The 11,619-nt window shown below is 44.6% G+C and overlaps 1 protein-coding gene across 2 annotated transcripts; it reads right to left on the reverse strand.

Annotated features, from left to right (window-relative positions):
- Window positions 1-64: 64 nt before the first annotated feature.
- On the reverse strand, window positions 65-11,506 carry rfng (RFNG O-fucosylpeptide 3-beta-N-acetylglucosaminyltransferase). Of its 2 annotated transcripts, XM_010863885.4 has the most exons (9): window positions 10,997-11,506; window positions 9,502-10,142; window positions 3,669-3,717; window positions 3,262-3,364; window positions 2,476-2,629; window positions 2,138-2,223; window positions 1,813-1,978; window positions 1,584-1,669; window positions 65-1,373 (listed from the first exon to the last, which is right to left on the reverse strand). In XM_010863885.4, the coding sequence occupies exons 2-9, from the start codon at window positions 10,048-10,050 to the stop codon at window positions 1,307-1,309; spliced, it is 1,260 nt and encodes a 419-aa protein (XP_010862187.1). In that variant the 5' UTR covers window positions 10,051-10,142; window positions 10,997-11,506; the 3' UTR covers window positions 65-1,306. The 2 variants fall into 2 exon arrangements, with proteins under 2 accessions (XP_010862187.1, XP_019902482.1); XM_020046923.2 differs by lacking the exons at window positions 9,502-10,142; window positions 10,997-11,506 and adding an exon at window positions 4,093-4,117.
- Window positions 11,507-11,619: the final 113 nt, after the last annotated feature.

Genomic DNA, 11,619 nt, shown 5'->3' on the forward strand with positions numbered 1-11,619 from the left:
AATTGATTAAAAAATCAGATATTATAATCATGAAAAAATGAATCACTGTAGCAAAGGGACAAGCTGTTTTTGAGCAATGTTTGGCAATGCAGCAAATCATGCTTTATTTCACAAAGAACAAAGTGTAACATCAACAGTAAAAGGAAGACAGTAAAGGACAAGGACCAATCCCAAACTGACTGAGTCAGACTTCTCTCTTCCAGTCTCGCTCAACCACTGACCAGCAGTGGGCATAGAGGACAGATTCTGAGTTTTGATTCTAGTGCTTTTGTGCAAAAAAGAGAATGGGAGACTGGAAAATACACTTCATACTTCCAGCTCAATATCACACATTTCAATCACACCAATGAAACTTCAGAGCATGCAGAAATAATGTACGTGAGAAGTAAGACGATTGCATAATGTGTAGTCAATTTGGCAGCATCAGGGGAAACACTGTAGAGATAAAAAAAACTGATCTTTAGAAATGTTTGTTCCAGAGTCAGTTTTGGCTTCTGGAGGGCTGTGTGTTATTTTGAATTCATATTATAGCTTCATTATGGGCTCTACGCATTTCCAAAGTATATTCCACTGACATGTCAGGTACTTACATAATCTTTGGGTATGTACTGTTGATGTTAAAAGCATTGATTGAGGGGTAAAGCATTTGGTAACACATAAACCACTTTGAAACCCTTCTAATACGAAATAAACATAAGGACATGAGGAGCAAGACAACATTTGTCATTAAAAAGTGGCACATAGAGCTCACATTTACTCCTGTAAAACTGGAATCAAATGTTTTAATCTTTGACTAAACAATAAATCAGTCTGTTAAATGTCAAGGACCTAAAAGCAAATAAATTAAAATGTCACCCTGTTCTGTGTTATAAGGTACCTTATCAACAGTCATTCAATCACCTTAACGCTCCCTTAAAGGACACATTTCTGGAACATGTTGAAAATCCATACAATTTGGGATTTTAAGCGATAACAAAAACAAGTGGTGAAACATGAGTCTGGCAACAACCAAACCGGACAACTTCCTGCAGTGAGTAGAGTGGCGGGCAGTGATGACCGACTCCAGTTCTCCAACCTATTAAAATGACCAGCCATCCTCACTGCACATACCTCATTTCTCCCCATCTCATTTAATCTCTTCTCATGGCGTGAGACTCAAGTGGTAATGATGGTTTCACCCGGGTTTCAGGCCCTAATGGCTTTAGCAAACCAAATGATGGTCTTTCCATGACAAAAGCATAGCATACACATAGACACACAGTCACATAGGTTGGTAGGACGTATTGTAGATATACTGTAGTGGCCTTCAATGGTGATTGGTCCCGGGGCACCAGTCAGTCTCTGGGTAAAGTAGGCAGTGGACAGTCTTAAACCTGGAGAGAGGGAGTGTCAGAGAGCAGCAGTAGTAAGAGGGGATATGGAGAGGGCAAGGGAGACATGTCAGCTCTGGGAGTATTTCCAGCAACCTTTTGGTCATTACCCCCTACAAATTCTTGAACTTTCTCAATGTTGGGTGAATGCTGGCTAGATATTGGTTTAATGTTGCTCTGACATTAAGTGAATGTTGGATTAATATTCTTTACCGTGAGGGGTCCTCTACCAGAGAGAAGGCTCCCCTAATGCTGACCACATTCCTCCTGTTCTCAAAGCCCCCGTAGCTCAGCGTGACCTACACACAAAAAACACACACAAGGCTCATAACAGTTGGTAACAGGTAGCATGTGTGTCACGTTTCTGTCCATCTCAAAACACCCAACTGTCTTCCTCTGACTAATGAAAACAAACAGACGGACACAACCCAGCCACTCCTACCTGCTCCAGGACAGTATCCGTGGGCAGCCTCTGTAGGTTCTCCAGGTGAGAGTGGAAGAGATGAATGTGTGTCAGCGCCACCTCCAGCAGCGCCTCAATGATGTAACCCATGGTGCAGTCGTCAGGGAGACGGATCTTCTCTGCCGTACTGATAAAGTTTCCCAAGCTGGGGGTGGAGAAGACATGGGTGAGGGAAAGGGGGGAGGTGCGGGTGTGAGGGAAGAGAGTGCAGGAGGAGAAGCAAGAGAATTAGAGACACCTTGACAACCAGTGTAGCTACTGTACATGGAAACAAAAAGAATGTAGAGTTTCTGTCTAAACTCACCTAGCCCATGGACTCATCTTGAGGGCAAGACCACGGCTGATACAAAACCCTGCTCCTCCTGTGGCAAACCAGAACTTCACTGACACCTGGGTGAAGAACACAGGGGTCAGAGGTCAGTTCACCTCATGTTGCAGGCCCGCTTTAAACAAAATGCCTGATCGGAGTCCCCGCATCAGGTTTTCAAGGAAATAATGCGTTTGGATGAAGATGCCGTATCACTGTTTGCAGTTCCTGCAGAAGCCGCGAAGCATGAACATAAGTGAAGGAGAGAGAGAGGGTACAGAGAGGGAAAAGAATGAGATAAGTGGCATGGAGACAGGCAGGCAGGATGTACTCACTGATCCATCACTCTTGACCCTCTCTGCAGCCTCTATGGGGTGGTCGAGGCTGGGCCGGCCCAGGTACACATCCTGAGTGTGGTGGTAGGAGGACAGCAGTTTCAACAGACTGGGTACGATCACATAGTTATCATCATCCACATGGCAGAACCACCTGGGGGAGGAGGACACGGAGTGTGGGGGAGAAAAAGGGAGAGGAATGAAGGTTTAGGATTTTAGAATCCGTGTCCTCCTCCCCCACACTTTCCCTAGAAAGTATAAATACGCGAAAGTTGATTACTGAAGTGTTCGTTTGTTCACATCACGTTGTCACAACACTGATGGTCGTGTCCACTGCAATGTATAGCAAGCAGTTAATCAACTAGCAAAGTTTATGAGACTGGAAGCGAACGTGTCAGTGTTTTTTAATCGACCTTCCTCCAGTCTGTGCTTGGCCAAGCGATGTGAAGACCTGCAGTACTAGTCATCTGTTGACCTTCTTATCCAAACACAGAATTTCACAAGTGAGATAATGTCACAATATAGACATTTCCTCTTGGCAGCAGTGGAGAAAGTACAGTCCTCCTTTACACGAGAGAGGCGGTCTTTATTACTGACAAAGGCTGCAGGCCAAAAACAGCAAGCATGTGGGACATGTATAGGGTCTCCAATCAGGGTAGCCGAGAACACCTACACTTTACTGGCTGCATACTGGTCATGTCTAAAACATACAGAACTCATTTAAAAGCAATGTTTTTAGCAACAGGATGGTGACTAGCATACAGTAGTGTATAACAGAAGACTCACTTCCTCTGCGACTCAATGAACTTGTCGTACTCCACTGACATCTTACAGCACAGAGCCTGCCGAGTGTGAGCTGCCGAACAGTTAGTGTTGATGACATTATCCCCTGAGAGAGAGAAGAAAGGAGAATCCACTAGAATCTACAATCAACACCATTAACCAGATGAGTAGTCATTAGTCTGTTACAATCATCAGCCCATCGTGCAGTTGACCAAAGGAACCAACCCACCAAAACATGCCGACGTTCCAGGATTTGTTTCCTCCACCAAATAACTCACAACCTTGAATTGTGAAAATATCCAAAGAAAAACATTTTTGGACTGCCCCGGGCCTTTAAAAGGTCCAGTGATAAAACACAGCGTCTTATTTATGGCCCCATACTCAACCTATGGAAGACTGTCCTGTCTTACCTGCTCTCTTCCTCAGTTCTGTATCCTCCCCATCAGTGAATATAAAGGTCTGGGGAAGACACAAAGAGAGATGGTCAACACAGACATGGTTTCCACCTGGGGACAACACACACAGACACGCGTGACCAAGCAAAGGGCACCATGAAGCAGTCCATTGTCTTCCTAATAGACGGGTGAGGGTGGGAACAGACAGACGGGAAAGAAGAGAGGGGCGGAGGGAAAAGAGATGGAATATTTGGCTGGCACAACTAGGCCTCCTTGTCCTAGGCGGCTGGTTCATGGCGTGGAGCGGTAGGATAAAACAATCACACAGTGCCAAAACTCAACAAAACAGCAAACCACTCTGGGTCCTTTCTCTCTGGCACTCGGCAGATACACAGCATGCTCCCTTTTTCCCTGTCCTCAGTCTCTTCTTTTTTCTTACCCCTCCGATCCTCCTCGCTGAGCCTGTCTGCCTCGTGCCCAGTGGCGTGCCCTCTCTTCCTAGCCTGCTTTCCCCTCTCTCCTCCCCTCTTCCCCCTTAGTGTTCCCCCTCCCTTTCCTCCCTCCCTGCCTCCCCCCCATTCTTTTATCCTCCAGTCATCTCTCAGCCTCGTGCCCAGTGGCGTGCCCTCTCTTCCCCTGGTGCCCTGGGAGACGCTGGCATCAGCACAAGGTCTGGCGGAAAACGAAACAGGACACCACAGGCATGTGACACTCTCAGACACACACGCACATTCACTCACAGGCCCGGGCCAGACTATGGCAGGCAAACAAAGAGTCTCCCTGATTAAAAACGGTCGGGCCCAGCCACCCTGGCAATCCAGCACAGCCCTGGTCATCCAGAAGGGCATAAACGGCTCAGAAAGCAGTGTGGTTGCCAGACCTGTCCTGGATCGGGGGCCCAGATTCTGAGGTTTTACACAGAATTCTACCAGGTTACGTCCGCCTGCCAGTCTGGAGCTATTCTGGCGCAGTAGATGAATGTAGACGGTGTACATTCTCTGACAGTCTATTGAAAGAACACACACGTATGTGCACTTAAGAACACAGACCAAAAGTGATGACATCCTTTGAAAGTATTTTAAATATAACCTAGGTCGACTCTAGTTCCTATGAAGTTGCTACAATGCAGGGTAAAGCCTCCATTGCCCATATAAACACAGACAAAATATTTTTAAAATAGTTTCCACATTTGAAAGACCCAGATACTAAAGAGCTGTGACACATGCAGACAGAAGTAAAGCCTTGAGGCGGAATTCACTCAGCTAGACAGGTTTACCTGACGCCTGCCCTGGGACACAAGCCCAAATAAACCCAGCAAACACCCACCAAACTCAGCTGCAGGTAGACATTGCCCATAGCCACAGATCTAGGATCAGCTTACCCATCTTGATTCTTCAGCGTAACCATTAGTCAGGGGAAACAAACACACAGACCTTTGATCAGTGTTTAGTCACACTATTCTGCAAACCCAAAAGGAGGTTGGGTTCCGTTCCATTTGATCCCCGGATCTGTCTGGAGATCTCACTGCTCTTCACGCCATCTGGGTTTCCAAACAGTAAAACAACTACTGAGCCAGACACCACCACATACAGTAAATCAGTGGAACTACACAGCTGCTGCTCTTAACTGATGCTCGTAAAGATTATCCCCCAATTGTCTTGACCTTGTTAACCTAAAGATTGATAACTGCCTGGACCTTGTACCAGTCAGGGCCAATGGTCCCACTTGGAGAACAAGACTGGTCTTTGTTGATGGTTTTGCAGGTGGCCAATAGACAGCAGACACAGTGAGACTGTGGCACAATGCTGTCTTTGAACTCTGCGGCGGTTTAGATCTTCTGCACACACACGTCACGTTTACCTCGATCAGATGATTACTCTAGTCATTCTGTCAATATTTGGACACATTACAAACATACCTTATATTGATATTAAATATGTAGTCATTTATCTAAATAAAATGCAAAGCAAACTGAACATTCTGAACCGTTTTACCCAGACACCGTCCTCTGTGGTTTTACCCTATTCCAACCAGCTGTGCTCTTTAGCCTGTAGACCTCTATTCGAGAGGAACCCACAGATCCCTGGGTGGAAACTGGGGAGCCCCCGTCTTTGGAAGGGTTAGACTTTTCCTCATCCCTCCCTTGCTTGCTTGCCATTCCCCCTAACTTATCCCCTAAACACCGCCCCTCCCACCTCCGTCCCTCAACCAAACAGAGAGAGGAGACAGACCCCAGTATCTCCCCACCCCCCTGCCTTCCCTGTTCAGCCACCCAACCCTCCTTCCCCAGATTTGATCTGCACCCCTTGGCAACCGGTCCCCCTACCGAAGGGGTGGAGGGCAGAGCTTTCTGCAGACAGAAAGAGTGAGAGCAAAAACAGCAGTGCATTCCCCCCTGCACACACACACACACACACACACGTCTCCTTGCTCTCGGGTTGCCCAGAAACTTCCTCCATCCGGGGGTCTATAGCACACCACACACACACACATGCCCCCCCCCCAGCCCCCCCCCCACACGGGCCTCCCAACCCTTCTTATACTCAGGCACACACAGGGCATGCGACCAGCAGCTGCCATGCCTTTCCACCCTTCCTGCATATACACAAACCATCATGTCCCTAATCTATCCATGTCCCCTGGCAGCCATGGGTTTCCCTCCAAATGCACGCACGGTCTCTGGTCCTTGTAGGGACCTGAGACCTAATTCAGAAATCCATGTTCCCTTGTTCACTAAACCTTAACCTACCCTCAACAACCTACCAGCACGCTTAAAATTAACTTAGCCCTAATGCCTAACCGTATCCCTAACCAGTAATACCTAAACATAAAAGTAAGCCCAATAAAAGTACGCACAATTATATGTTTTTTCCCTGCCAAAAAGGTTTAACAATCCACAAAGACCTTTAACAAACACATACACACAGAGGTGAGCTGCCGTTTAGCCACAAGTCTGTCCTGCACTTCAATCCCATCCATACTCCAGCATCTGTGGTTCATTACAGTGCTGTTTAAACAGATCACCGAATCCCAACTAGATGATACAACTAACGCAAGCTTAAGCCATCCACTGACGGGACACTGCGTGCCGAGAGGGACAAGGGTTATCAAGGGCAAAGGCTAAAAGACATGGGTGTTCTCAGAATCAAACTGGCAAACATCTGTTTCGATGTGAGTTTATGGATCAACACTTCTAACCTCCCATTGCTTAGTGGAGGATTCTAACTGAGCAGACTGTAAGGGAACACCTAATAAACAACATCAACACCAGTGGAGATTGCTTAAGGCCTTCATCTGGGTTTGACATTCACCTCTGGTTTTTTTATTTATTTTTTTATTTAAAAAAAAAAACAGTAAGAAAGCAGTCTGTAATGTCATGGGCCAAAAATGTGACCAAAAAGTATGTTTTATGAGGCACTGAAACAATTCACAACATACAATGCATTATTATAATTACAACCATACCAAAAAGATCGGACAAATATGTAGGCTTGCCTCTGCCAAGCATTGGGATCTATGAACACAAATCATATCACATAAATGGACTCATTTGGCTTCCAGCGCCAAGCAAGACTTCATGGAATGCATGACGGTTGTTTTGTCAAAATAGGATCCAAGACTCATTAATTTGCCCACGTCATTTTTGTTCACAGAAGCGGGAACTCAAAACACATTAGCTTGATTGCAGAATCTAAATGCTATTACTCCAAAACAGCCATGTAATAGATCCAACGGTAATTTTATGCTGAACAAAAACATTCTGTTGCTCACTGGTTTAGTGCATAGTGGGGAGAGAGAGAGCTGGCTGTGCAAACATTAATGAGAGAACTTGGGAGAATGGACTGCACCACGATACGGTTTAACTTGGCTCGTTTTCCTTTATGGGACAGACTCCAGTCTCCTAGCCTACCTGCCCTGCATTTCCCACACTCCTTGGGCAACGACCACCTGTCTGCGTGACCTCACGAACCCCTGCTTGCTGACCAAAAACCCATAGGCCTAACTCCTTCATGGATAGGTCGTAAAGTATGGAGAGGGAGAGGGATGGTACAACTTAGTGCCTTAAAATACTTCTTTATTTATCACATTTAAAAAAAGAAAGTGTTGTCCGTTTGTACTCTCCCTATGTACTGTAAAACGACTCACTCCCCTTTTAAATTAACTACCCTTCATAAAGTTAAGTACTAAATAATTATAAAGGTCCCCAATAACTGCAGTAACACTGTTTATGAACTTGGATATCAGTTTACGACTCTCAGTGTCCTTCACGGCTGTGTGCCAGAAGGTTGTGGGTACCCTGACCAAGCTCGCTCTCCGTGCCGGTCTAATTACAGTACATTCAGAGACAGCTGCATAATTAACTAGGAAAATCTCATTTGAAATGTTGAAGCTATATTTAAAATTATATTAAGAAAAATACGATTGCCAGTGAATTTCACAACAAACAGCTTAGCTGCATATAGATGGCTGACTGACTGCAAGTACTTTATCATGGTTTGTGCTTTTCAACGCCGCGATCGATGGAGTATAATATACTCATATTATGCTAAACTCAAACTGGCTCAGTGTGGATGCTGGAATTCTAAACAGAGTGGAACAACATGCACAGGTAGTCTACAACAAGACTTCTGAAACAGATTTAAACATTGCAACTTGTTAGGTTTGTGCCACACGCATATAAGGTTATACTGAAGTGTTAGGTTAGAAGTCTTGAATAACTGGGCCTTACAGGAGTATAAGCTCATGTGGTCCCACCATATACTGTAATGTAGTCCAACTTTGGAGAATGCTGATGCGCAAGAGACAAAGAAAATCAATATCAGCTGTAAAATAAAGCCTACTACTGTAGCTTTCTGCACATTCAATGCAGTTTACACTTACAGCGTAGAGTAGAAATGTAGACAAATTAAACCCATAAGGCAATATTAATGTAGGCCAGTCTAGGAAGAAACATTTCATTGTGCCTAAACGGGTCTGTTCACTGTTCTTTCATGCGCAGTGATGGAGCTGGCCTCTCCACGGATCCATCTAGCCAAGTGATTCCATATGGCCTCAGTGCTCCAGACGCATTTGTCTTCATTCTGAAGCACAGGAGCATATTACCTTGGCCAAAGCGGGCTAATAGTTTAGATATTTTTTCACGTCCTACTCCAAATGTATCAGTGCCCTTGAGCAAGGCACTTAACACTAATCACTCCAGTAAGTCGCTCTGGATAAAAGGCTATGCAAAATGCCTAAATTCTAAGTGCTTGAGCTGTGTGCAAATATGGAGCAGACGGGATAGCTAGCTACACTGTACCAGATGTCGCTACTTGTAATAGCTATAGTACTTACTCAAATCTTAGGGGCTTGGTCTGCTTTTAAAGCAAAAATGAATGTGATTGGTTGACTCAATTGATAAGGCAGAGCTTAAATCCTGTCTCTGAAGTCAGTCAAATTAAGGTTACATTTAAAATGTTTAGAGTAAGGGCATGGTTAGGTAAGGTTTGTTAGGGTAGGGGTTAAGGTTAGGGACAAGCATAAACCGGGGTCAAATTTACTCCTGGAGCATTCAGCATTATGAAATACAAGCTCCGCCCTCTATCTTGAGTCAACCAATCACATTTATTTCTTGTCATTATGGCGGATCTGCCTCCAAGACATGTCTGAGTAAATGAAACTGCCGCATGCCTGGCTAGAACGGTAGAATATTCAACCAGAATTGGCCATATAATAGCTGCACATAACCTTTCCTTTAAAGGTTCATATGTTATCAATATCCTGTAGAAAAGGGAAGACTGGTGAGAAACTGAATTTAGCAGTGGTTTACTGACATACAGTCTTCATTATTTCCTTTTTTCCTATTTACCTCTTCTTTGGCTTTGGACACCCAGGTCTGAAACAGCAGATCCAGTCTGGACTTGTGGTACTTCTTGGTGGTCTTCACTGCTATGAAAATGTCTTTGAGCTCAAGGGGATCCCTGGAGCGAGACCATCCATCTACCGCATTATTCCCACCTCTGTGAAGGGATTTCCCCTCCAAACCTGTCAGAGAAAGGGTATTCTTCTCAGTGCCCCAGGTGTCTCCATGGGCAGCTTCATAGTTCTGGTCGCCAGTCCCCGTTCTCTTGGACTCTCTGGGAGTGGCATTCCATGTAGAGTCACCATCCATACCATTGTGCCACACTGTCACCTTCCCCACATCTGCCTGGAGAGGGACCACCAGACCTCCAGGGCGCAGTGGAGTTTTGCCAATCCCTATGCCAGCTTGGGCAGCCTTGTTCTGGGCCCGGGGCTGGGGCAGGTCCCCCTGATGCTGCGAAGGCTGAAGGGCTGGGATGAGAAGCAGCAGGAGGGCACAGAAAGCCAGGGAGAACAGGAAGCACAGTTTGCTGACACCCATCGAAGAGACATGCATCCTGATTTGCTGCTGGACAAGTCTGTCAGCCGCCGCTGCCAGCTTCGGTCCCTGCGCCACCACGTGTCATGTTAATGACATCACCCGAGAACCTAAAGACAGACCAACAAATCACATCAACAATAACAAATTGGCGAAGCTTTTGGGCTGTGGCTGCGGAGTGTGCCAGACAGACCAGTTTCTTTCTCCATAAAAGGACCAAGATTTTGTTGTACAACTTTGTACACATACGGACCAAGTTATTCTAAAAGATGTTCTTGTGTTAGCACATTGTCACTCACACCATACAATTTGCCAGGCCATTAGTGTGTCATATTACATTAAATAGCCTCACCTTCAGTGTGTTAGCAATTTCCTGTTTACAGCTATGAGGCAATGATAGCCCAACTGGTAAAAAATATCAGTTGTATGAAGCAGTATGTAATTAAAACTAAAATTCTGCGTTCTTAATAAAATATGAGTTCACAGCAAATACATATATAACATGAAAGTATGCTTTATTAATAAGATATAAATAATACATGGAAATTATTAATAATTAACAGTAGTAGGACTAAAATAAACAAGACTTATGCATTAAATACATTTTCATATACGCCTGTTTGGAATTCTCTCAAAAAGTCAAATCTTTCTCCTTTAAAGCGATGTAATAGAAATCTGGCAGATTGGGTCACTGCCAATACAAACAGGTCAGACTGTAGGCTCGCTGATTCGAATTGAAAGTTCATATGAAAACAAAAACAACGTGATTAGGTAAAACACGTAAATAAGAAGTTTAAAGGGAGCGTTAGGGGAGTAGGTAGTGTATATCCTGTTGCCTATTTATTTATTCTTGAAATTCTAGCACTTCCTTGTTCATATTGTGGCCACTTGCCATTACCATGGCATATCATTATTTAAAAAACGCATCCTGTAATAATGAAAATTGCTACACTGTAGTACTTACATGGAAACAAAATATACCACATGGTTGTGGTTTACATCTTTCTCCGATGTTCCTCCTCGTTAACTCCAGAAACAAAGGCAGTGGTTACCAAAAATAAATTAATGGAGCAGAAACTGATCAAAGAAAATATAAGTAAAGGTACGGTTTCCATGCGCGTTTTTCTTCTCAACGAAGGTCTCTTTTTTGTCTCCTGTCTTGACTTTTATTCGACTACCGGGATCTAACTTTAACCATAGCTTTCAGCAGACTGCTTTCGCGTTCCAAACGCAATTAAAAGTAGTAAACCGATGCACACACAATCAAGTGCAAACTTGGTAAACCAAAATAGTTTACTTTCATTGCGATTATAAACGACCTCTGTTTCTCAGATTACTCTCAAACATATCAACCCCGTGATACCGTGATTATTTCTCCCAAAAAAAAAACGCAAATCCTCTGAAACCGAGCGCCCTCTGCCTGAGTGATACAATCTCACACCGCCTTGCGGGTTAAATGGCCTGGTTTGCATATTCCCTGATTGTCCCTGTCATTTTTATTCATTCCCATGCAGTGTCATGTGTTGCCATTCGGACAGGGCGGAACATTCAAAGGGAAGACCGTTTTAGTCTGTTTTATTATGTCGA

Source organism: Esox lucius, chromosome 5 (genome assembly GCF_011004845.1).
Source record: "Esox lucius isolate fEsoLuc1 chromosome 5, fEsoLuc1.pri, whole genome shotgun sequence".
Classification (NCBI taxonomy): Eukaryota; Metazoa; Chordata; class Actinopteri; order Esociformes; family Esocidae; genus Esox; species Esox lucius.